The sequence below is a fragment of the Fusarium graminearum genome, chromosome 1, assembly GCF_000240135.3.
Source record: "Fusarium graminearum PH-1 chromosome 1, whole genome shotgun sequence".
NCBI lineage: Eukaryota > Fungi > Ascomycota > Sordariomycetes > Hypocreales > Nectriaceae > Fusarium > Fusarium graminearum.
The window spans coordinates 8,542,216-8,565,850 of NC_026474.1; the positions used below are offsets into that span (position 1 = coordinate 8,542,216).

Here is a 23,635-nt window from a genome sequence, read left to right on the forward strand (position 1 = left end):
GATGAAGAAGCCGACGATATGTGATCAATTAATTGATAGACAGTCAACCATCTTGTATTGGCAGGTGGTCAAATCGGGTTTCCCACTCCACTGATCTACCACGTATTTGCCCAGCAAACCTCCCCCATATTCATATTTCTGTCTCGTGTAGCTCTATGCAAGAAACAGGATCCGACGTCTTGGTTCTGTGAGCCAACTCGGACTTGATCAATGCTTCATGTCAAAGACTCAGCCATCGTATCCGTGCATAGAGCATCGACCAGCCTGAAACCAACCATTTCAGCCCGGTTGTTTGAACAAACGTGGCACCTGAAGTCCCAAAAACACAGCCCATCTTTGTATATATAATTAAAATAGCCTCAGTCGGCAGACATTTGGATTGGTTCTAGATCGCCAAGTCTTTCGTTGAGCTGTACGATTGTCCGTTCAAAGACACGTGCCGCATCGAGCTGCAGCATCATTTCGTCGTCGTCTTCCACACTGCCCCAGCCCTTGATTGCCGGTGCTTCCGTATCCGTGTCCATGTCCATATCGGTATCTGTATCTGTATCTCCTCCCTCTTCATCTTCGCCCTCCTCGTCTTCTTCTGTGGGGTCTCTCATGACCTCGACCATTAATACGCGACATTGGTCAACCAAACTTCGACATCTGATCATCTCTGTAGTTGTCATGCCGCCGCGCAGCCCATTCTCGAAACCTGGCAGTGTCTCGTGAGTTTCAACATCTTGACCTGAGAGAAGACTGGCGAAGCAGTGATCAAGCTTGCGCAGAATAGCGAATGATGCTTTTGGTGCAGGCGGGAAGCCCCGGACATATCGAGTAAAGTCACTCGTGAGACGTAGTAAAAAAGGTATTTGTAGTGTGGCTACAAGACTTGATCAGTACCAGACTTGTATGATTGGGGGTTCAGGGTAACTTACGGGTTCCTGATCGCCACAGAACGTTAATGACACTATCCAAGTCTTTACAAACCTCCCCGAACCTCGTATAGCCTACGACTGAATCGTCTGGTTCAGCACTACCAAACTTCTTGACATAGCGTCGTGTAGCCAACATCAGCTGCTCTTCGGCATACCTTCGAACCATGAATTCCTTGCTGGAGTTTGCCTTGAGTGCCTTGTTTCTTGGCGCAGGAAGGCCTTGGATGTTGTTTGCGTAAGATGAGGTTGCTGAAGGTGCTGGTGATGGAAGGCCACCAGGGGCTGGTAAGAACCCGCCTGGTCCTGGGGAATCCATCTTGAAGTGGTGTCTCTCCTTTTTTTATATGACGCGAGTGTTTAATGAGACAAAGATGAGAGAGATGTAGTTGATTAGGATAAAGGTGGTGATTAGACGTGAAGCAATATCGGTCTTACACTGTCTTTCACTAAACTTAGTTTGTCGATGCGCCAATAAACCTCAAGCCAATACAAAATGTCAAAGGGTCATGCAAGAAAATGGGGATAGATGTTAACTGCTAGGGTAGTACGATGACAAAGAATTTGATCAATTAATTTATAAGCCTTTAATAATGAAATGTCGATGGTATTGAAGGTGTTGGTGATGGTCTTGGTGGGGCACAACTGCCTGCAACTCAATACCACCACTTTCGTCACAGGCGTATCATGTGACCTTATCTACTATCAGCGAAAGCTTCAATTGAGCTGTATCCGAAAATTTCCCTCGAATTCAACGACGACGTCAACAGCCTCACTCGAACCGCGCGCACGCTTTTCTCGACTCGCTAGACCTCTCCTACTCCCTACGCGAACCCGATACCAACTTCATCACAATGGCCCCCAAGCGCATCTCCGTCGAGCCTCGATCTCGCCGTGCTCCCAAGGGTTTTGTCGGCTCCACCTATGACGCTCTTACCTCTCCCGAGAACGCCGCTGTCGTCCGCAGCATCGCTCTCTTTGGTGTATGTGGTCTTGCTCCATTCTCAGATGAGGAGAGATCTGATGGACTTACATGTACTGACAAAACGAAATAGGCTGTCGTGACATTCCTGTCCAGCTCTTGGGGCGAGATCCTTCTGCCTCCGTAAGTCGACCCTGCGAAACAAGACTTTAACGAACATCAAGTTGACCTCTTGACAGCCAGTAAATGACGCCGTAACGATATGCGACCAAAGAATCTGCGTGGGAATGGAAAAAATCAGTTTAGGAGCTAGGGATGCGCCATCATCCGTCTCCCATCTGTGCATTATATAATCGAATCACTTGTACATTAGTTGGAGTCAGTGTACGTTTTAGACAGGAAGGGATTTCAAGGCTAGCCTGTGCCTGTCCAAGGGCATTATGATACGGGCTGCATAGAAATCGACATGATCAATACCTACGGGTTGGATATGTTACCACGCCTCTATCACTTCTGCTCTGTGTCAAGCTACATTTTGCATATTTCCATTCAACCTCGCTTGAAGCGCAATCAGTCAATATGTTATACAATATTGAAAAGTGGAAGATCACGCCTTCCCTGTCAAGTCCTCAACCAGAAACAGGACGCTCCTGCCATCTATGGCTGAGATTATTGACCTTCAACTGCTACGCAATTGCTATTTCTTCAATGTCACTCTGGGCACAGCTCATTCACATCATTTCAACAGACTTTGACGGCATCAACACAGGCACTTTCTCTTCGTCTTCGAGCATCACAGAGTGATTTATCCAATCAGTTTTACCGTTTCAATTTACACAAGAACTCGGGGATATCTGCTCCCGTCAGAGCAACATGACCTCGCCGCTGTTATCTTCTACGACCTCGCCCCGCAAGATCATATCAGAGAGTTCAGAAATTCGCAGTCTAACCAGTAGTAAACTGGCACAGCTTGTTTCCAAGTTCGAGTTCCTTAATGCTGTGGCTTCGGTTGGCAGTTCGCCTCGTGGTTCGTCAATCACCAAACCCCTTACTGCCATCGCATCCTCCTCTGTGGCTGGACAAACACCATCAAAATTACCGAAGCCTTTATCTCAAGGAACTATAGACACACGGGAGAGATGCTCAATCGATAGCCATCTTTCATCCAATCGCTTCACTACTTCAAGTCGAGAGCCCATTCTTGCCCGCCGAGCGCAAACCTTTGGAACGAAATCACCCGTTACACCAAACAAAAGTGTTGATGTAAAATCGCGGCAAAAGTCTGTAGCAGAGAGGAGGAAGATATTCGAGACAGCAAGCCAGCAAGATGGTAAGAACAAGTCTGGTGTGTCCCTACCGCGCATCTAATGACAGTGTATACAGGACTCTCGCTTTCTCCTCGTGCGACTTTAGTTTCACGGCCACCATCGAGGTTAGCCCATTCCAAAAGCTGGAGATCACTCAAGAGCAGGCGTTCTGCCGAACAATCTTCCGCGGATCATGAGCCAACAAATCAAGAGTCAAACACAGCTTCCAAGACACTTTCTCCGACGTCCCGGTTTGTCCCTTCGCCCCGGACCCTTCTTGCTTCCGAGGATCCTTTTGTAACGTGGCGATCCCCATTGAATCGACCGGATGATTCATGGACGTCCTTCAAGCGTAGCAGTCTGGTGACGACTGCGCCAGATGCAAGCCCAAGTTACATAAGGTCCCAGTATACCGAGGCGTCGCCACAAATGGAAAAAAGACTATCGGCAAACGATGTCAAATTTGAGTCTGTACGCCGCAATGATGCTGTCCAAAGGAAAGCCTCAACTGAGGAGAACCGGCACCACGGATGGGTGCGCCATGCTCAAAAGATAGCATCTTCATTGTCTAACACAGTATATGGGGGGACATCAAGCACCCGAAACAAATCTCTTGCATCTCCGGACGCATTCGATCAGGTTCCCTTCAGCAAGAACGACCTGATGTCCTTCAAGCTTAGGGGTAAAAGCGACACAAGCCGTCCCAAGCTGCCACATTCTAAAATCTCAGGCTTTCGCAAGAAACTTGAACAGTCAAAAGAACAACCATCGGTTGAATTTGCGCTTATTAACAGGAAGCGTCGCGAGTCCGTTCCCACTACAGTTGGAGCGGCAGTTTCACCTTCACAACTTCCGTTACTAAAGTCTTTTAGTTCGTCAGAATCAGATGTTTTAAAAACGCCAAAGGTTGGGCTCAAAAGCCGCATGCCTGTGGGATCACTTCGAAATTCAGTTGGACGTCGGAACACAGAGAAAAATGACTCGCCTCTGAAGCAAAAGATCAGTCTTTTTGAGTCATTGGATCGCCACAATTCGGTTCCTGATACTCTTCACGTGGGATTTGACAGCCAACAAACCTTTGTCAAGCCTCGTGAGCATGAGCGAAAGGAATCCGTTATAGCCCCCCTCCGATCCTTTCGGGGAAAGTTACGTCGAATATCTACGTCCTGTCGAAGGACACCATCGGAATGGAGCACTACAAGCTCGAGAGATTTTGGTAACTCCACGCGAAGCTCTGGTACCAGTCCAGTGGCTCAAGAAGAACAAATTGCTACGGCAGCAACTGAGGAACCCCGGTCGCCTCACACCATTGATCCCATTCCATTTAATCCCACCCTCAAACAGACCCTTCTCACCAATGAAATATCACCTCTTGTGCTGGAAAAGCCTTTGTCCTTCCCTCGAGCTTCCATTACTCGAACGGGCTTCAATATTGATGGTGAGGCTGGCTTAGGTATAGCGCCTCTTCCTTTGTTCGCCGAACCTCAAAGAAGATTCTCTCGCACCAAGCACATCCTTTCTCGAGCTACCAACCGACGTTCCTTGCCAGATGTTGAAACAGAATTTGAGTTGCTTGAACTTCTCGAGGACGATCTCAAAAGTCTGTCTGAAGAGAGCCCCCCTATCTCCAAGGCAGGTTGCTTGTTGGAGCAACCTAGGCCAGTGCGTGCGAGTGAGCTGAGACGACTTGTCAGTATGTGCAAGGACAAAGTCAGGAAGATCTCAGGCGGTCGCAGTGAGTAGATAAATGCCTCATCACACGAGTTCGATCAAGGCGGACGAGTAAGCCATTGGGTATGTTGTCTTGGTGCGACTCGGGCTTGGATGGAAGCTGTTATACAGTATATAAGTTAATCAGTTACATCACTGTCACTACTGTTTCATTTGCCACTGACGAATGCTACTTGGGGGTTTGACGTTTGACATCACAATTGGTACGGCCAGGAATGGTTATCAACCTGATGTATTATTCATCGTTACGGTGCGCTTGAGCGCTAGACTATCTTTTGACTAAAGGAAAAAAAAAGCAATAACATGAAAAGTATTTCCTCGGTTTGAGACCATGCGAGCCAGCAATAAATTGGGTAATGAAAGTAAGATAAGATGCGAGTCATCTCGAGCATCAATGGCCTATTTGGGGTATCGAGGCGGTTCGCCATGGAAAGAAACGAAAACAATGTGTAACTGAGGATCTGCCGATACGCCACGCTAGATGTTGGTGTTTTTGATTCGAGGTCATTGATCGAAACTTGTAGAATGCTTAACTCCGAAATACGACTTTTGATGAGTGAAAAGGGAAGCAAGTAATTGTTGTACACCGCTTAAAGAGGAGCCCGGATTCGCTCCTCGCGCTGAAGAAAGGCTCTATCCACACGAACGTGGTGATCAGTTTCAGGGTCCAGCTTGGCGAGTTCCACACCTTGAGGGTTAATGTGCTCGCGAGATGACGTGCCCGCCTCGCACCGGGCGTAGATCGAGACGTGAGGTCTGTCGGTGGTGCCGGTGCTGAAACTGGGTGCCTTGAAGCCTGTGAAGGAGCTGGGCCCGCTGACGCCGTAACGGATCCCGCTTGAAGCGCCGGTCGAGTTGGCGCTGCTGGGTGCGCTGCTGGCGATGCGCTGGGCGGCGAGAGTGCCGAGGGGGAGAATCACAGCGACAGAGGTAAGTGTCAGAGATGCTGATTCAAAGTTGACAAAGTGAGCCCATTCGAGTGAAGCAAAAATAACTGTCGTACTCGATTAGTCCAAAGTTCTTTGAGGGATTAGTGAAGTTATTGGGGTACAAACCTGGAATAATCATCAAGATGCCGTTGGTCATGATGAGAACTTCCATTGGGGTAAAAGTCTTGTAAGACGGGAGAATGCCACGGTTCGAAATGAGATGCCAGACGAGCTTGATGTTGAAGATAGCACACCACCACGAGATGGAGGCGACGTTCATGATGACTGTCCACTTAATGAGCCAAAACATGTGAAACGCCGGCTCCAGCTTGAGAACTGCATTGTTCTGAATGATGGTGTATGCGAGTCGGACACTGATAGCCATGATGGACACAATGAGTGAGACGCCGGCGATGATGTACTTCCACACATTGGGCCACAGTCGGACCATTGTCCAGGCCTGGCTCATAAGCATTGTCTCAACCGAGATGACGAGACAGAGCGACATGGTGTTGCCAGCCACCGAGGGAGCGTAAGCGCTGCGCGGGATGCGACTGTGGTCATCGCCCCAGAAGACGTAAAAGTCGAGGAATTGCGATGAGTGAAAGATGCTGAGCAATAGCATTCGACAGCAGGAAATGACAAGACTGGTAATCTGGAGGATCATGAAAGGCCTGCGGAACTTTTCCTTGGGGACCATGACTAGGAGCACGACCAGCATGATAAGACAGGCTCCGAGCTGTGTAGCATAGTTGATGGTGGTGTTGACCATCATGCGGCGCACCTGGTCAATGGCAGCTACAGGGATGCTGATTTCCGTCTTTCCATCGGGAGCGAAGAAAGTAACGTTCTGAGTGAACGGGTCAAAGACTTCCTTTGACATGGTGGTATCTGCTTTTCGACTGGCAGTCGGAGTAGGAGAAGAAAAAGGGTCGTTGTTGTTGGCGATGGACTATCTAAATGATGTCAACTCCAATGAGTGGCAATGAAAGAATGGTTAAAGAAGCCGCAATGAACAGAGATGTGAGAGGTCTGAGCTCAAAATATATGTGGCAAGAAGACACGGGAACGGTTTGAGATAATCTTGGTTTAACAAGCTGTGACAGGACAAGATTGACGTTGAGAGGATGAGCAAGTGGTGGCAACATGGTTAAGGGATCACAAGAAAGGAAAGGGAAAAAAGAGCCAAGATGAGTACAGGCGGAAACGGTCTTGAAGACAAACACTAGTCTATCTAGTCAGGATATTGTCAGCGGTGGGAAGAATGTGAGTAAGTAAACAGACTAAGTGCATTTCAAAGAAGCTATCACATCACATCAAACAAGTTAGGAGTGCCAAGGGCGGCGGGGAGAGGCTGGCCTTAGTATTGTTCTTGCATTTTGTGGCTTTGAGGCTTAGTATTGTTCTTTGGGCCGCTAGACTCGTTTTGTTTGGTTGCTGCTCAGTGATTGATCCGTGCATCTCTTGACAGGCCGAGAGCTGGGAATGGGTGTGCTCTAACGGCCATGGCAATGGCGCTGTATGGCTGAACAGGCGATGGATTCGTTTCTTTTTCCGTTCCTGAATCCGTGCACGCAAACTGTCGTAATGCGATGTGTATTTGAGATCAAGGGGAGCCATCCACATTGGTCTGGATCGTCCAGACTATCATCTTCCCATGCGCCCAGCAGCCCGGATCGTATCAGAACCTATGAACCGCGCAGATGGCTGTTAATCGCGAGATAGACTTCGCAAGCCCCCAGCTAGCAGGATGTCTTGATCCTTTGGTTTTGTTTCAAAGCAAGGTATGTCGTAATTCACCTCGTAGCTGTCAGATCTCGCCAAGTGCCTGTCACTTCCCCTCCATGCGCAATCCCAGAGCCAACTACATGAACAATACCAAAACTCCAACCACTTAGCAATGGAGCTGCGTCAGTCAATTTCTTTTCGTGTTTGATCACGCAGCCAGGCCCATTCCTTGACCAATCTTTCGCACCAATGCCTTTTTCAAGTACCATTCTCTTGCGAGATGTCTTGTCATCTTGGCAAATACTGCTGGCGTAATGCGCCCGCGCTCTACAGCCCGGCCGAGCATGAATATGGCGTCACCCAGGGCTCTCTCTTCTGCCACTAGCGTGTAAAGTTGGTTTGCAACCACAGTAGGGGCTACAAGAAGCTCGTCAACGTCTGGCACAGGGTGGCTCTTGGATCCCTCAATGACCGCATCTGCTTTATGAAGAGCATCGTGTAGAATATTAGAGTTCGATGTTAGTACATTTGAAAGCTGCGCCAATTGACCACCTTCAGCTTGAAAAGCAGGTATTGCTGACAACATTGCTGTTCTTTGTGCTTGCAGGCCCGCCATGCTTGAGTCGTTCTGCTGCCTGCTGCGCATTCTGATCGAGTACAGTGTCTGAGCTAACTGTCGCAAAAGCGCATCCTTCTCCGGATTGGGCGGGATTGGAGGCGCCGCTACTGTATTATTTGGCAATGCTAGCTCTAGGGGTTCGTCAAGCAGATCAGGAGGTGGAGGTGGTTGCGCAGGACTTGGTTGTGGTGGAGCAGCTTGAGTCCAAGCCGGGGGCTGCGGAGGTTGTTGATATTGCTGATGATGTGGTGGCATTTGCTGCCATTGTTGTTGTGATGGAGGCGCAAATGACTGGCCATCGTTCATGTATCTAGGTTGCGCAGCCATTGGCGGTCCAGCAGGTGGCATATGACGAGTCGGATGCTGTTCTTGAGGGCGAGGTAATCGCGGATCCTGCGCACTCGGACTTCCAACCTGGGGTGGCAGGGGAGGAGCTGAATCGTAACGGGACATCCGATTAGACTGTGCAGGAGATTGTCCTGGAATTGGAGGCAAGGGTGGCCCGCTTTGTGGTCTGTTTGGCGCGGGCGATGCATTCTGGGGGGCTTTCGGGGGTGGAGGAGGTGGGCGCGGCTGTTCTGAAGAGTGCGGATCCTGTGTCGCAGGTCGTGAGGACGGCGCCATGCCAGGAGGCAGAGGCGGGACGGGAGGAGGTGTCGGGGTAGCTTGCGCAGGAGGCGGTCGAGCTTGTTGCGGTTGTCGAGCCACAACTGGAGGTTCTTTTGCAAAGACGTCGGTGAGGATGTTGAGGAAGTCCCGAAGATTGGACTTCTGTATAGCTTGTTAGCAACTACATATCACAAATAGCAGTGGCTTTTGGAGCAGCATACATCCCAGAATTCAGCCCATCTCACTAGGTATGGGTGATATACGAAGCCCTGTGGATCAATGTGCTGTCCTGGCCGTATCATCATCGTCTCAGTCGGCACAACGTATATCATGGGTGGTTCTCGTGGGTATGCGTGTGGTACCCATATTGATAATGGGAACCGGTATGTGGTTCCGCGAAAGTTGACAGGAAGCGTTCCCGAGAGATGAAGTAGTAGGGCATTGGCGCCGTTCGAAAAGGCTGGTGAGGTCAATATCTGAATGCGACAGGTTGCTAGAGAGCGCGAGCCTGGCGATAGCTTCTGGTAGCTCTCGTAGGGCAAAATAGTCACGTACTATGTACATCGGTTCGAGGTGATAGAGAGGAAAAGCGATCAAGTGCTTGCGCAACATCGTTATAGGCACGGTTCACATCGTGATATTCCTATTGAGCGCGTCGATATTAGCCGTGGACTTGATGATGGATGACAAGCGGGGGTTGGAGAGTCTCTAATAGATACATACGCTGGTAAGGACGCTGTAAAGCCAGTTCAGCACATGCTGCTGGACGGGCATCTTATCTATGGCCCTATTATCGTGGGAAGGTATGTTTATATATCGAGAGGTAAGTGATGACGAAGGAGGAAGCTATTCACACCCGATTAAATTGACTTTTGAGAGTCGTTGTAGCTTCCCTGGTTGATGGTTCGTGCGTCCATGGAACCGACGTAATGGAGGTACGTACATCGCACCTTCCCAAAACGACCTGACCAACTAGTGGGGGTGGGGAATCAGTTAAGGTCGTGAAGATTCAAAGAAGGAGTAATGTTTTGCTTCTGATAATGTGATATTGTCAACTCCAGATCTTGTTTTCTGCAGAAAATAATTTGCTTTAAATAGGTAACTAGTATCTATTGACGAAAGACTGAAATGTAGTTGGTCTCAACTTGACTGACCTTTACTCTTTTAATTTAGTGACATAACATGCAGACATTATCTATAGGGTAAAGACTGACCATTCAGAGTCTCTTCTGCAACTAAACAACACGCTGCTGCTGTCAGATAAACTTTAAATACTTTCTTAAAATACCTTTTATGTGTAGTTTCACGTGCAATCTCACCATACGTGCACATCTCGCATCTTCATTCTTAACCGCCGAAGACGGAGTGATTATTAGATCTGACCCGATCAGACCACCCAACCCAGTCCCAAGTCCCAAGACCGTCCGTAAAGAACCCGGCACCTCCGCAACCCTTTTGGCATTATCAATCAATCCGCATGTTAGTAAAACTAATGAAGAAAAACTTATTATGCGCGCTAATTAAACCCGCACCATGACTGTCCACTCAACCGAATCAGCCAATCATAGTCTTTGCTCAACCGTTTCGCCGCAAAAACTAGTACGATAAAACATAGGAAGAGACGGACGAAGAGTCATTTATTAGAGGCGACAGTTGATACAACTCGGAGTCTTTTCCCAGAATTCTATTTCCGACCCTTTTCTTTTTCATCTCCATTCAACTACTACCGGCCTTGGCTTCTTTACTACCCCAGGCCAAACCTCTGAAAGCCCGCCCGCCCCATTTACTGTTGAATCTACCGGAGCGGCCCCACTCTTCCGTCCTCCGGTTGCCGGAAACCGGCGTCTTCTTGTCTCATCTTTTGATCTTTTCAAAGTTTCATAACTCTTCTCTCTGTCTTCCCTCATACAACTTGTCAGCTCATCAGGCCAGGAATCACCTCACAATGCTTCCTTCTATCCCAGTTCTGGCTGAGTACGGTATCTCTCCTACCCATGGCTTCCTTCCGGATACTCTACCATTAACTCGCCTGCCGGATCCTTACTACAACAAGTGGGAGGCCATCGCCGCCAACCTACAGGCTCTCATTCTCAGTCGTAGGCTGCGTGGTGTTGTCGACAGACTACCAGTCCTCTCTACTATCGGTCTTGAACATGACGCCGAGTGGCGCCGCGCCTATTCGCTGCTAGGTTTTATGGCCCATGGGTATATCTGGGGAGGTGATTCACCATCAGACCGTCTGCCAGCTTCTATCTCAGTTCCATTTCTAGAAATCTCAGAGCACCTGGAAGTACCGCCAGTCGCCACTTATGCCGCCGTCTGTCTCTGGAACTTTAAACCGCTCTTCGTTGACGAGGACATTGACAACCTTGAGAATCTCGCCACCCTCAACACATATACTGGAGCCCTCGATGAATCATGGTTTTATCTCGTATCTGTTGCTATTGAAGCCCGTGGAGCTCCCATTATTCCTCTTATGTTGACCGCCATTGCTGCTGCCCGCCATGGCGACACTGCGGCCGTCACTCGGTGTTTACGCACTTTTGCAGAGCGATTGACAGACCTTACAACTATTCTCCAAAGGATGCATGAGAGCTGTGACCCTACTATCTTTTATCACCGTATTCGACCCTTCCTTGCTGGAAGTAAGAACATGGCTGAGGCTGGCCTCCCGAACGGTGTGATTTACGAGGATGGTTCCGGCGAGGAGACATATCGGCAATACAGTGGTGGCAGCAACGCACAAAGCAGTTTGATCCAATTCTTTGATGTCATTCTCGGAATCGAGCATCGTCCAACAGGCGAGTCTCGCGATCCATCTTCCGATTCTGATCGCGGCCGCGCTTCCAACCGACACAATTTCATCATGGAGATGAGACGCTACATGCCCGGACCTCATGCGAGATTCCTCAACGATGTGTCTAGCGTAGCCAACATCCGTGAGTACGTTGAGGAGCACCAATCCAACAAGCAGCTATGTCTTGCGTACGATGCATGCCTGGCTATGCTCAGTGCATTCCGCGACAAGCACATCAACATCGTCACCCGCTACATCATCAACCCCTCGAAGCAAGTCCGCGCCCGTAGTCGCTCAAGGAGTCCTGAGGTTACCAGAAACAAGGTCAACCTTGCTATTGCATCACGAAAGAATAAGGATAACCAGAAGGGTACAGGTGGCACAGCCCTGATTCCCTTCTTGAAGCAGGCAAGGGACGAGACAGGCGAGCCTGCGGTTGAAGAGTGGACGAGGCGCTTCATGAAGCGGAAGATGCACACCGAGGGTAAGAATGACTTCTTCCTCGGAAAAACTCTTCCAGAAGATGTGAGCTTGACAGAAGATGTGGAGATCAAAGGACTTGCAGGATCATGGACCATGGATGACGAGATTGGTGGTATTTGCTTATACTAGACCGAAATGATATTTCAAAAAGAGTGATGATTTGACGCATTGGAATGAGGGATACTCGGCGTAATTGGAACCTAACAGCAAGTATCTATTGGAATTTTATAGAATTAGCATATGCATTTAGATCAACCAACGTATGTTTCCACCTGTTGTAAAATACTACTCAGAAATCAACATTTGTGAACGGAGACATATCTCAAGAAAGCTGTCGGATCGCTGTGCGAACAAGTATGTTGATTGTTGGTAGCCAGTTTGTCGCTGACAAAAGGCTATCTATATGAAATATATACAGAGAAGACAATAGGTGTAGTAAGGGTCGAGCACCGGGTACAGGATGCCAATGAATACATCAACGAGCCTTCTCATAAGAAAAGGCCCCTTCTGTGAGACCTCTAGTCTCACCACACTTATTTAATGGATCTACCATTTAGTTGGGAACACACTGAGAGTAGTAATCGTTCATCTTGACACACTTGCTTCCGGAAGCGCAACTGAGGCTGCCATCGGGGTAGGCAGACTTGGAACCACCACATTGGTGGTAAATAGCGACAGCAGACTTCTGAGGGGCGGCAGGCTTGGTAGGCTTAGTGGCGGGGCATTTTCCTCGAGTCTTGGTTCCACCAACCTTTGAAGTGGTCTTGGGCTTGTTGACAACCTTGGTGGGCTTGACAGGGGCAGGCTTGACAGGGGCAGGCTTGACAGGGGCAGGCTTGACAGGAGCAGGCTTGACGGTAGCAGGCTTAGTAGCAATGGGCTCAGTAGCAGCCTTGGTAGAGGGCTTCTGAACAACAGGAGCAGCTTGCTCGGTCTTCTGAGGCTGGGCTGCGGCAGCACTCTTCTCACCACTGGGCTTAGCATTGCTGGGAGTGGTGTTGCCCTTGAAGGCAGGGAAGCTAGAGTCGTCGTCACGCTTGCAGCCGCTGATGGCGAGGAGCTCCTTGGGGCACTGGACCTGCTCGAAAGTGAAGTCTGGGTTGTCGGCGTTCTTGAACCAGTCAAATCGCCAGTGGCAACCATCCTTGAGCAGCTCGGGGAAACTGTCACATTGGCTTCGGGAAGAGATGCCGCCGTACTGAGCACCACCGAGGGGCTTGCCGAACTCAGAGGTGCATCCATCGAATATACCGACACCACCGCCGGGCATCATAAGGTCAAAGTGGTTATCACCGAGATCACCACCAGTGTTGGTGGACTGGACAATCATCTTCTTTCCCTTTACGGGACCGGTCGTGAAAGTGAGACTTGGAGAGACAGTTAGCACGAAGAGCTGTAAAGATTGATTTGAGTAATCGAGACATACGCATAGCAAGCACAGCACCAGCTGGCCTCAGTGCCACCAGCAAGCTTGGTAGCAGTGAAACCGTAAGCAAGGTCGTCGTTGACAGCCCAAGGGGAGTAGTTAGTACAAGCAAAGGCAGAACCACCACTCTCACAACCGTTGACGGCGTTCAGGTTAGTGATGGGGTTGTCTTTTTTGTCACAAGTCAAAGCAGGGGCGCTGACTTTGGCCTTGCCACTCCAAGAGCAAGAAGGCTTGCAGCAGTCCCAGTATCGAGTAGAGTGACCACTTCCAGAAGCAGCACTCACGGCGAGAGGGCCGACCAGGGCGAGGAGAGCGAAAGAACGCATGGTGGCAAAAGATTGCTTGGTTTGAAATGAATGTATTTGAAAGAGGGTGTATATAAGTTAAAAGAGAGAATGAATAAATGAAGTGAAGGAATTAGAACCGGGTGCTTGGGTATCCAACAAGCAGAAACCAGAGCTGTAAGCCACCATCTTATATACATATCTCGAAACCCTGGTCCTGCATGGATAGGTTCTGCTGTGCCGTTACTTACCAAAAAGTCTGGATGTCATGAGCACATTCCTTCAAGTGCTCCGTTAGTTCAACCGACCTGCATCTACACTAGTGCAGGTACACCGTGAAGGATCATGTAAGTCAAGAGGCGAGCAGATGGTGGTGCAACGGATCGAGCTAGTCAGCACATCAGGGACGGACTCAGATCTCCCACTAATAAGAGGCTCTGGAACTGGTGTGAGGAGCAAGGAACGGCAAGACTGGACCGAACGAGCGAGAAATGAGAATGAGGAGAATTTGGTTTCAGGATTAGTTGTGGAGATTTGACAGCTCCCCGGCCGACAATTCCGAGATTGTGCAAGGATTTAGACGCTTGAGATTGGAAGTTGAGCGATGGAAGAAGACGACGGGATTCTGGAAATGGTCAAGACTGATGCAGAATCCAGGTGGTTAATATAAGTGACCGAATCCGATATGCCGGGCTACCGTGGACAATTTCTAGAATCCTTCCATGGCCGTAGGCCATAGGACAATCGCTTTGTCGACAGGGAGCTCTGACTCAATATATTAAATCATTCACTTTCGAGGGACTAGTCGAAGAAACTTGGGTTGTGAAATCCATCCCCGGAATGATTAGCGCTGGACTGCTACCGTGCCATGCCCACGGGCCGCATAAACCGTTGATATAGCTGGCACTGGTCTGGCATGTCACTCAAGCAACCGAATGAAACATAGCGCAAATCGCCAAGATATGAAACAGATAAACTTTGGATTCGCGGATGTGACGGATCTAGGGTAGATTTTGGATCCATTGTCAATTGCAAACCCGTAGTTGAATCGTAAAGGAACTGTGTTAACCAATTCACTCACTCACACTCTTACACGAGCAAGCCCCTTATTCATTTTATCGCCACACATCCGCATTGCGAGTTGAGAGATGGTTGAGAGGATATGAGCTGATTAGTGTGCAGGGGTCTCGACCGACAAACGTGTACTATGGAACGGTCGTCAGGAGAGGAACATATTACGGTTATATTGCGATTTCAATATGTACGGATAGACCGACGTAATACTTGAGAAGATTGAGAAGATTGAAAAGACTGGGCTTCAACTCTATGTCAATATATAGTATACCTACCTAGGTACTAAAGTATAGAAATGTATTACAGGGGATTGACTGTGATATGAGTTGTGGAAAAGTTCTGCCTCAGGATCTCGGACAAGTTTGGAGCACCGCCGCACTTGTATTATTCATCAACGTGGCGGTCTCAGTTGCGCTAGCCTATAATGGACTAGCCCATTTCTTGTCGCGTCTCGACGCCTCAACCTCAGGCTCCTGAATGCTAAGTTAAGATTCATTATCCAACAAATTCATCACCTCTCCACCCCGTCTCTCGTACCTTGCGCATTCCTCAAAGTCACTCCATCTCCTGGCTAGAGATTGTCGTTGATCCGCCAAATCCATCGACAGATGCTCACGGGGTGCATCAGGAGCCAGGTCCGAAACTGACCGCCCTGACTTTGCTGTCTTAGCTCCTTTGTCCTTTACTGAATAACTTTCGACGCAACTGCCTACGGGTGCATTCTCATCGATTTGATCAACAATTCCCTGTCGCAACATATAATACAAACCGAATACCACATACAAGAAGCTCCAGCGATCCAAACCGACACAATGGACGATTCTTACGAGAACGACTCCGACTACGATTATGGCTACGACGAGGGTATCACCCCCGAGGATTGCTGGACTGTGATTTCGTCCTTCTTCGAGACAAAGGGTCTTGCATCACAGCAGACCGACTCGTTCGACGAGTTCACACAAAGGACTGTCCAGGATCTCGTCAACGAGTATGCCGACATCTCCCTCGATCAGCAGAACCCCCCCTCGTCTTATGGAGTGCCGATCGCTCTTCGCCGATACGAAATCAAGTTCGGAAGTGTCATGGTTTCGCGTCCGTCCATCAGTGAGACAGATGGTACCGTTGCTTCCCTTTTGCCCTACGAATGTCGCGACCGAAACTTGACCTATTCCTCACCGGCCTACATCAAGATCACCAAAAAGGTCAGCGTTGCATACGACAAGGAGATTCCTCTACATGAGATGGATGAGGAGCAGCAAGCAGAGTACAAGCGAACCGGAGAGCACCCCACAAAGCTTCATTGGGAAGTTGAGGAGGACGGCGATAGCATGAAAGAAGGCCAGCCAAACATGATCTTTGTGGGCAAAATGCCCATTATGGTTAAATCCAAAATTTGTCATCTGAGCCAACATACTGACGAAGAACTGTTCACTCTTAACGAGTGTCCTTACGATCAGGGTGGTTACTTCGTTATCAACGGTAGTGAGAAGGTCCTGATCGCTCAGGAGCGTTCTGCCGCCAATATTGTTCAGGTTTTCAAGAAGGCCCAGCCCAGCCCTTTCACCTACACCGCTGAGATTCGAAGTGCACTTGAGAAGGGCTCGCGTCTTATCTCAAGCTTGATGATGAAGATTTTGGGCAAGGGAGACTCTGCCCGTGGTGGCTTTGGCCAGACCATCCAGACTTCACTACCATTCGTCAAGTCGGATCTTCCTGTTGCTATCGTTTTCCGAGCTTTGGGTGTCGTATCTGACGAGGATATTCTCAACCACATTTGCTACGACAGAAATGATAGTCAGATGTTGGAAATGCTTCGTCCGTGTATCGAGGAAGCCTTCTGTGTTCAAGACAGAGAAGTTGCCCTCGACTTCATCGGCAAGCGTGGAAACAGAGACCAGGCCAGTCTTGGCCGTGAGAAGCGTGTCCGTGTCGCAAAGGATATCCTTCAGAAGGAGACACTGCCCCATATTTCCCAGTCAGAGGGTAGCGAGACCCGCAAGGCGTTCTTCCTGGGTTACATGGTGCACAAGCTTCTTCAGTGTGCGCTCGGCCGCCGTGAACCGGATGATCGTGATCACTTTGGAAAGAAACGACTCGATCTTGCTGGTCCCTTGCTGGCAAAGCTCTTCCGTGGCATCATAAGACGAATGAACCAAGAGCTCTCCAACTATCTCAAGCGCTGCGTCGAGAGCAACAGAAACTTCAACCTGAATGTTGCCATTAAGCCAGGAACCTTGTCCAACGGTCTCAAGTACTCACTGGCCACTGGTAATTGGGGAGACCAGAAGAAGGCTGCAAGCTCAACAGCTGGTGTCTCCCAGGTGCTGAACAGATATACATTTGCTTCCACTCTCTCGCATTTGCGACGTACCAATACGCCCATTGGACGTGATGGTAAGCTTGCGAAACCTCGCCAGCTGCACAACACTCACTGGGGCTTGGTGTGCCCTGCTGAGACGCCTGAAGGTCAGGCTTGTGGTCTGGTCAAGAACTTGTCGCTTATGTGTTATGTAAGCGTGGGCTCACCAGGCGAGCCTTTGATCGATTTTATGGTCAGCCGAGGTATGGAAGTCGTTGAGGAGTACGAGCCGACAAGATACCCTCACGCAACCAAGGTTTTCGTTAACGGTAGCTGGGTCGGTGTTCACCCTGAGCCTAGGGCATTGGTGAACAGCGTTTTGGAAACACGACGAAAGTCTTATCTCCAGTTCGAAGTCTCTCTTGTTCGTGATATCAGAGACCGCGAATTCAAGATCTTCTCCGACGCAGGCCGTGTCATGAGACCAGTCTTTACAGTGCAACAAGAGGATGACTACGAGACTGGCCTTACTAAAGGACAGCTAGTATTGACAAAGGATCTCGTGAATAAGATTGCCCAAGAGCAGGCAGAGCCACCTTCCGATCCATCAGAGAGGATTGGTTGGCAGGGACTGATTCGTTCTGGAGCTGTCGAGTACATTGATGCCGAAGAGGAGGAGACTGCTATGATTTGCATGACGCCTGAAGATCTCGAAATCTATCGTGAACAGAAGCGTGATGAAGTCAACCTAACAGAAGAAGAGAAGCAGGCCAAGTTGGAGGCAGAGAAGAGGGAACAGGAGGAAGAGCGCAACAAGCGCTTAAAGACAAAGGTCAATCCGACAACTCACATGTACACGCATTGTGAGATTCATCCCAGTATGATTCTGGGCATTTGTGCCAGTATCATTCCTTTCCCCGATCACAACCAGGTATGTGTCATCCCCCTTGATTAAGTTGAGCGCGACTAACAACTTGCAGTCTCCTCGTAACACATACCAATCTGCCATGGGTAAACAGGCCATGGGTTTCTTCTTGACAAATTACTCTCGACGTATGGATACTATGGCCAATATTTTATACTACCCGCAAAAGCCTCTCGCCACTACACGATCCATGGAGTTCCTCAAGTTCCGTGAACTGCCAGCCGGTCAAAATGCCATCGTTGCAATTGCCTGTTACTCAGGATACAACCAGGAAGATTCCGTCATTATGAACCAGAGCAGTATTGATCGAGGTTTGTTCCGCAGTCTGTTCTTCCGATCATACTCGGACCAGGAGAAGAAGGTCGGTCTCAACTACACAGAAATCTTCGAGAAGCCCTTCCAACAAACAACACTCCGAATGAAGCACGGAACATATGACAAGCTTGATGAGGATGGTATTGTGGCCCCTGGTGTACGAGTGTCAGGTGAAGATATCATCATTGGCAAGACTGCACCAATCGACCAGGAGAACCAGGACCTGGGAACACGAACTCAGACACATCAGCGTCGTGATATCTCGACACCTCTGCGAAGTACGGAGAACGGTATTGTTGATCAAGTCATCTTGACAGTCAACGCCGACAATGTCAAATACGTCAAGGTTCGAGTGCGAACAACCAAGATCCCCCAAATTGGTGACAAGTTCGCCTCTCGTCACGGTCAAAAGGGTACAATCGGTGTTACCTATCGACAGGAGGATATGCCTTTCAGCAGAGAGGGTCTGACTCCTGACATTATCATCAACCCTCACGCTATTCCGTCTCGTATGACAATTGCCCATTTGATTGAGTGTCTTTTGAGTAAGGTCTCAACACTGGAGGGTATGGAGGGTGACGCAACGCCATTCACTGATGTCACCGTCGACTCCGTGTCAGATATTCTGAGAAAACACGGTTACCAATCTCGAGGTTTTGAGGTCATGTACAATGGTCACACCGGACGTAAGCTCCGTGCTCAAGTCTTCTTCGGACCTACATACTACCAACGTCTTCGTCACATGGTGGATGACAAGATCCACGCTCGTGCCCGTGGTCCCGTTCAGATTATGACCCGGCAGCCTGTCGAGGGTCGTGCCCGAGATGGTGGCCTGCGATTCGGAGAGATGGAGCGTGATTGCATGATTGCTCACGGTGCTGCTGCCTTCCTGAAGGAGCGTCTATTTGAGGTGTCGGATGCTTTCCGAGTCCACGTTTGCGAAATTTGTGGACTCATGACACCAATTGCGTAAGTTTTACTACTCTAATGACTGCAAATGACCCGCTAACATGAATTCCAGCAACCTTTCTAAGCAGTCTTTCGAATGCAGACCTTGCAAGAACAAGACCAAGATTGCTCAGATTCATATTCCCTATGCCGCCAAGCTGCTCTTCCAGGAGTTGCAGGCCATGAACATTGCCGCCAGAATGTTTACCAACCGATCCGGAGTTTCAATCCGTTAAATTGAGCTTGATAACGACGACAAAAAAAACAACAACTAAAAACTGAGAAGTCAGACAAGGCGCAAAAGGACATTTGAAATGAGAAGCCTCGAATGGCAACGCTGGCATCGAAAGCTTGTCAACGGAACCTAATAACGCTTTATAATGTAGATAGGGGGATTGTCCAGTGTTAGTATATCAAGTATTGGAAGGTTAGGATAGCAGAAACAATGAAATGCATTGATGCAACTAAATCTAGATTGTAACCATGGTATCGTGGTCGCTTGGAGAAGTGTATGGTGATTGTACAATTAATAATTTGTTAACCTTTGACGCCATAGTGTTATTGATTCGGAAGACCTTTCTCGGCTGCTGCTATCGAGTCGTGTACTGTCTGTTCGCGCTTGTACTCTGCCTCCAATTGTTTCTGCATATCGAAGTCCAATTGTCGTTCTCGCTTTACTCGCTGCTGTTCCATATCGCGGACAACGCCCTCGTGCATGGCCTGAGAAGTCAGAATTAGCTTGGGAACCGAGGAATGGTATTTGCGACACATTTAGAGAGCCTATTGATGTGTAGAATCGACGTACCGCTTTCTCAAACTTTTGCTGGTAGTGTACAGCAACAACTGTGCCGACTGTGAGTAGCGATGTCCCCAGTAGGGTGAGCTTAGATGCTTGAGACATTGTGTCGAGGTTTTATTTTGGCTTCTCTAGGATTGATCGGTGATCGATTCAGAAGATCGGTTGTCTCAAGCTCCAATTGCTGATCGAAGTTGGTCGGAGGATTTATTAACTTGATCAACAACAATTGCAATGTCGAAAGATTATGATCTAATGCAAAATGAAGGGACCTATTACCATGACGTGAAAGGACATGGCGGCTGATACGCGGCTACAACACGCGCTAAGCGCTACAGCTCTCACTGGAGGGGGAGTCCACCAGTCCAAAGGTACCTAGCGGTACCTGCGAATCAGCTGGCTCCAACAGCACCTGCCCAAGCTCAGACGTAATCCGCCATCAACTGCTAGGTACCGTACCTTGTCTTGCAGCCATTCGCAACTCCATCTGCAACTCCATCACCATCGACTCTCCATCATCGCATCACCAGCAGTCCTCGAACCTAGTACCACCTCTCTACCCCCCACGACCGATTCGATTGCTGTATTTCCACGCTTTTATTTAAACACGACATCATGGTTAGCTACCATCGCGACCATGAGCGGATGATGTTGACTAACCGACTCGCTTCCATAGTCTGCCCAGAACTCGGCCGGCATCAAACAGCTTCTTGACGTACGAGCCTTCTCGCGCTTTTATTTCAACATGGTCCGGTAGCTGACTTACATCATCAGGCTGAGCAAGATGCTTCCAAAATTGTCCAGAAGGGTGAGCTTGATTACCCTAACTACTCCCCGCCTTGTTTTAGATCGCTAACCCGACGATAATGCATAGCTCGAGAGTGTAAGCGCCATTTCCTTCCCCGGATCCGATAACCATTCCGTCTAACATCGAACGATAGACCGCACCAAGCGCATCAGGGAAGCTCGCGATGAAGCCAAGCAAGAGATAGCCGACTACAAGGCCAAGAAGGAGGAGGAATACAAGAAGTTCGAGGCCGAGGTAGGATACTCTTCCGTTTTACGGGGCGTTGAGATCGCTGACATCTATGTAGCACAGCAAGGGCAACGAGCAGGCCGAGGCCGAAGCCAACAAGGACGCCGAGACTCAAATCAAGAGCATCCAGGAGGCTGGTAAGAAGGGCCAAGCTGGAGTCGTCAAGAACCTCCTCAGCGCTGTTTTCGACGTCAACCCCGTTCCTCCCACCAACACCAAGTCTTGAGCGGTTCCCCGGCGGAGTCACGGTGTTTATAATCACGAGCGTTGTTAGCTCTGCACTTTGGAAGACGATAGATTAGGTACGAGGAGGATTTGTTATAAGAGAGCAAGACCATGCGTTCTATACCGGTCACCCTGCGGCGTTCCACCTGGACGCCTTTTTGATCATTAAGTTTACTGAACAAACTCGACTAGAGTGCTCAACATGTCCCTCAGATCCTGGTTCTCCTCTGTGGTATCTAGACCCTCCAGCTGCTCCTTTAATGTACGCCCGATTAGTGATACCTTTTCGTCCCGCTCAGCGAGTACCTGTCTGACCTTTCGTGATGCGCCTGTATCTTCTGCTACCAACCAAGCCAGAACCGCGTCGATAGTCTGCAGTGTACAAAGGCCAGCATCGATTCTTCGAGATAGCCATTCCAACTCGGCAGTTTCTCGGTCGTCTGCTGAAGTAGTGGCCTTCTCAGCGTCGTTTTTCTGCTCTGCCAACGAAAGCCGAGCAACGTAGTCCCGTCGGAACTTGATGAGTTTCGTTATCTTCGCGTAGTCCTTTTCCACAAATTTTGCTAGTGTCCGTATTCTTTCTGCCGAGTTGGCGGGCAAGAGGCGCAACATGGAGGCGAATATTTCCACCAGATGTTCAGCTAGTCTGTGATCTTGGGTCTTCATGAAGAGAGTGAAGAGTGTTTTAAGACCGCCAGCCTCGACGATCTTCTGACAGACTTCCACACCAGAATTGCCGCCTGCTGCGTGGTTGAGGAGACGTAAAGAGGGAGGTTTGCTCTTCTTTCCCTCCTTAAGCATGATAAGGCACAGTTCTACACCCTCAGCATCGATGAACTTTGACTTCCCAGCAGCCTCGTCCGCTAAGCAAGTTAAAGAAGCAAATATGTTTTCCATATACTCCTCTTCTTCACCGCCCTTATCCGGATCGCGTCTTCGGTAAGGGGCGGCAAGTTGAAGAAGGAGATCCACAGCGTCGAGTCGTATTAGTTGAGTTCGATTGGCGACGGCCATTTGGGAGAGAATGGCCAAAATTTCGGCAGCGTATTGCTTGTTTTGTGATACGACATCTTCCTTTCGTTGAATGCGTTGCAGAAGCCATTGTAGGAGCTTCTCATCTTCACCAACACGCTCAGCAACGGATTGTCGAGAACACAAGTTCTCAATCACGCCCAAAGCATGGTAGATACCACTGCGATCTGATTCATCGTCTTCGTCTAGACGCGAGAAGTTGGAGACTAACAGTCCAAGAAGATCTGCGTCCATCATGGCATCTACCAAGCCGTTCCACTGTTCATCCTCTGCAGAGACGTCCTCATCGGTCAACTCGCCCATAATCTCGATGGCATCGATGGCGATGTCGGTGTTCTCGTGCGCCAACAGACTGACTAGACTGGCGACACATCCCGTCTTTACAAATTCTGGGTATAGCTCAGGGTGTTCGGAAAGGAGAGACAATCCCTTGACATCGGCATCAAGATCAGCTTCGCTACCAATAAACTTTTGTGGCTCGTCTTCGAATTTGGCACGAAGCTCAGCGTTCTTGCTGATGCGCTTTTCGAAATTGAGAGCTGTTTTTCGCAACCATGCTGCATCGATCTTTTCGGGCGCATTCCCGGCGTCGGCCTCGTCTACATAGTCGAGGATCTCTGATTCTTGTTTTGTGATGCCGCCTCCAAAGAACCGGCCTTCGTCGTCATCGGGAGGTAGTTCGGGACCGAAATCTTCTTCCTCAGGGGGAGGTGCTGGGCCGGCTTCCATATCTTCATCTTCGTCTTGCGCATCGTCGACTTGAGCGTGTCGATTTGAGCTGCTGCTGCTCATTTTTGCTGATTTGTAAATTTCATCTTGAACTATGTTAGCAGTAGTACTTCGCGATCAAGTTTTGATAGTAACTTACTTGGATCTCGAATAGGATCAAGCTTACGCTTGCCTGAGATGCCGGAGCTCTAGAAGCTTGTTAGAAACTGAAGCTGCAGATTTCATCATGACAAACAAACCTTGAAGATTTCGTCAACACTAGCCATGGTAGAAGCTGGCGGGTTAAACGTATGAAACGTCGGAATTGTCACTTCCAATGGTTGATACCAAAGCTATCCTTTCGCGACAGGATACCTTTGCGACGCGCTGCTTGACTGGTTATGATGGATGCTTGATGTTTGTTGCAGGCATTACATAAGGCTACGCGCTAGAGCTGAAACAAGACAGCGTCGACACTCAGTACCGTATATTGTCCACACAGTGCTCGGACTCATTGAATAC

General features: G+C 49.1%; 10 protein-coding genes across 10 annotated transcripts; 5 read left to right on the forward strand and 5 right to left on the reverse strand.

The window, feature by feature from the left end:
• Positions 1 to 359: 359 nt before the first annotated feature.
• Positions 360 to 1,538, reverse strand: FGSG_02652 (uncharacterized protein; the record flags this gene model as incomplete). The annotated part of the gene is made up of 2 exons (XM_011320301.1): positions 921 to 1,538; positions 360 to 865 (listed from the first exon to the last, which is right to left on the reverse strand). The coding sequence occupies exons 1-2, from the start codon at positions 1,234 to 1,236 to the stop codon at positions 360 to 362; spliced, it is 822 nt and encodes a 273-aa protein (XP_011318603.1). The 5' UTR covers positions 1,237 to 1,538.
• A 168-nt stretch (positions 1,539 to 1,706) lies between these two features.
• FGSG_02653 (uncharacterized protein) lies at positions 1,707 to 2,348 on the forward strand. The gene is made up of 3 exons (XM_011320302.1): positions 1,707 to 1,900; positions 1,973 to 2,022; positions 2,079 to 2,348. Exons 1-3 carry the CDS (start codon positions 1,772 to 1,774, stop codon positions 2,083 to 2,085), a joined length of 186 nt encoding a protein of 61 aa, XP_011318604.1. The 5' UTR covers positions 1,707 to 1,771; the 3' UTR covers positions 2,086 to 2,348.
• Positions 2,349 to 2,712: 364 nt separating this feature from the next.
• Positions 2,713 to 4,889, forward strand: FGSG_02654 (uncharacterized protein; the record flags this gene model as incomplete). The annotated part of the gene is made up of 2 exons (XM_011320303.1): positions 2,713 to 3,169; positions 3,223 to 4,889. 2 exons carry the CDS (start codon positions 2,713 to 2,715, stop codon positions 4,887 to 4,889), a joined length of 2,124 nt encoding a protein of 707 aa, XP_011318605.1.
• A 219-nt stretch (positions 4,890 to 5,108) lies between these two features.
• FGSG_02655 (uncharacterized protein) lies at positions 5,109 to 6,746 on the reverse strand. The gene is made up of 2 exons (XM_011320304.1): positions 5,933 to 6,746; positions 5,109 to 5,871 (listed from the first exon to the last, which is right to left on the reverse strand). The coding sequence occupies exons 1-2, from the start codon at positions 6,687 to 6,689 to the stop codon at positions 5,468 to 5,470; spliced, it is 1,161 nt and encodes a 386-aa protein (XP_011318606.1). The 5' UTR covers positions 6,690 to 6,746; the 3' UTR covers positions 5,109 to 5,467.
• Positions 6,747 to 7,742: 996 nt separating this feature from the next.
• Positions 7,743 to 9,536, reverse strand: FGSG_02656 (uncharacterized protein; the record flags this gene model as incomplete). Its single annotated transcript, XM_011320305.1, has 3 exons — positions 7,743 to 8,924; positions 8,984 to 9,316; positions 9,486 to 9,536. The coding sequence occupies 3 exons, from the start codon at positions 9,534 to 9,536 to the stop codon at positions 7,743 to 7,745; spliced, it is 1,566 nt and encodes a 521-aa protein (XP_011318607.1).
• A 933-nt stretch (positions 9,537 to 10,469) lies between these two features.
• On the forward strand, positions 10,470 to 12,203 carry FGSG_02657 (uncharacterized protein). The gene has a single exon (XM_011320306.1). It carries the CDS (start codon positions 10,708 to 10,710, stop codon positions 12,169 to 12,171), a length of 1,464 nt encoding a protein of 487 aa, XP_011318608.1. The 5' UTR covers positions 10,470 to 10,707; the 3' UTR covers positions 12,172 to 12,203.
• A 392-nt stretch (positions 12,204 to 12,595) lies between these two features.
• On the reverse strand, positions 12,596 to 13,904 carry FGSG_02658 (endoglucanase-5; the record flags this gene model as incomplete). The annotated part of the gene is made up of 2 exons (XM_011320307.1): positions 13,469 to 13,904; positions 12,596 to 13,409 (listed from the first exon to the last, which is right to left on the reverse strand). Exons 1-2 carry the CDS (start codon positions 13,795 to 13,797, stop codon positions 12,596 to 12,598), a joined length of 1,143 nt encoding a protein of 380 aa, XP_011318609.1. The 5' UTR covers positions 13,798 to 13,904.
• Positions 13,905 to 15,641: 1,737 nt separating this feature from the next.
• Positions 15,642 to 19,753, forward strand: FGSG_02659 (DNA-directed RNA polymerase; the record flags this gene model as incomplete). Its single annotated transcript, XM_011320308.1, has 3 exons — positions 15,642 to 18,059; positions 18,109 to 19,337; positions 19,390 to 19,753. 3 exons carry the CDS (start codon positions 15,642 to 15,644, stop codon positions 19,550 to 19,552), a joined length of 3,810 nt encoding a protein of 1,269 aa, XP_011318610.1. The 3' UTR covers positions 19,553 to 19,753.
• Positions 19,754 to 20,634: 881 nt separating this feature from the next.
• FGSG_02661 (uncharacterized protein) lies at positions 20,635 to 21,576 on the forward strand. The gene is made up of 6 exons (XM_011320309.1): positions 20,635 to 20,730; positions 20,789 to 20,827; positions 20,887 to 20,920; positions 20,987 to 20,995; positions 21,054 to 21,154; positions 21,207 to 21,576. Exons 1-6 carry the CDS (start codon positions 20,728 to 20,730, stop codon positions 21,372 to 21,374), a joined length of 354 nt encoding a protein of 117 aa, XP_011318611.1. The 5' UTR covers positions 20,635 to 20,727; the 3' UTR covers positions 21,375 to 21,576.
• FGSG_02662 (uncharacterized protein) lies at positions 21,545 to 23,400 on the reverse strand (the record flags this gene model as incomplete). Its single annotated transcript, XM_011320310.1, has 3 exons — positions 21,545 to 23,220; positions 23,274 to 23,322; positions 23,374 to 23,400. The coding sequence occupies 3 exons, from the start codon at positions 23,398 to 23,400 to the stop codon at positions 21,545 to 21,547; spliced, it is 1,752 nt and encodes a 583-aa protein (XP_011318612.1).
• Between the last annotated feature and the right edge of the window lie 235 nt (positions 23,401 to 23,635).

What these genes read in the sequence shown, in the direction of transcription:
- FGSG_02661 (XM_011320309.1), top strand. An exon ending in GCATCAAACAGCTTCTTGAC is followed by an intron (nt 20,828 to 20,886) that starts GTACGAGCCTTC and finishes TTACATCATCAG; the next exon opens with GCTGAGCAAGATGCTTCCAA. An exon ending in ACAAGAAGTTCGAGGCCGAG is followed by an intron (nt 21,155 to 21,206) that starts GTAGGATACTCT and finishes ACATCTATGTAG; the next exon opens with CACAGCAAGGGCAACGAGCA.
- FGSG_02653 (XM_011320302.1), top strand. Translation starts at nt 1,772, where the DNA reads ATGGCCCCCAAGCGCATCTCCGTCGAGCCTCGATCTCGCCGTGCTCCC. An exon ending in GCAGCATCGCTCTCTTTGGT is followed by an intron (nt 1,901 to 1,972) that starts GTATGTGGTCTT and finishes AAAACGAAATAG; the next exon opens with GCTGTCGTGACATTCCTGTC.
- FGSG_02657 (XM_011320306.1), top strand. Translation starts at nt 10,708, where the DNA reads ATGCTTCCTTCTATCCCAGTTCTGGCTGAGTACGGTATCTCTCCTACC.
- FGSG_02655 (XM_011320304.1), bottom strand. Translation starts at nt 6,689, where the DNA reads ATGTCAAAGGAAGTCTTTGACCCGTTCACTCAGAACGTTACTTTCTTC. An exon ending in CATCTTGATGATTATTCCAG is followed by an intron (nt 5,872 to 5,932) that starts GTTTGTACCCCA and finishes CGAGTACGACAG; the next exon opens with TTATTTTTGCTTCACTCGAA.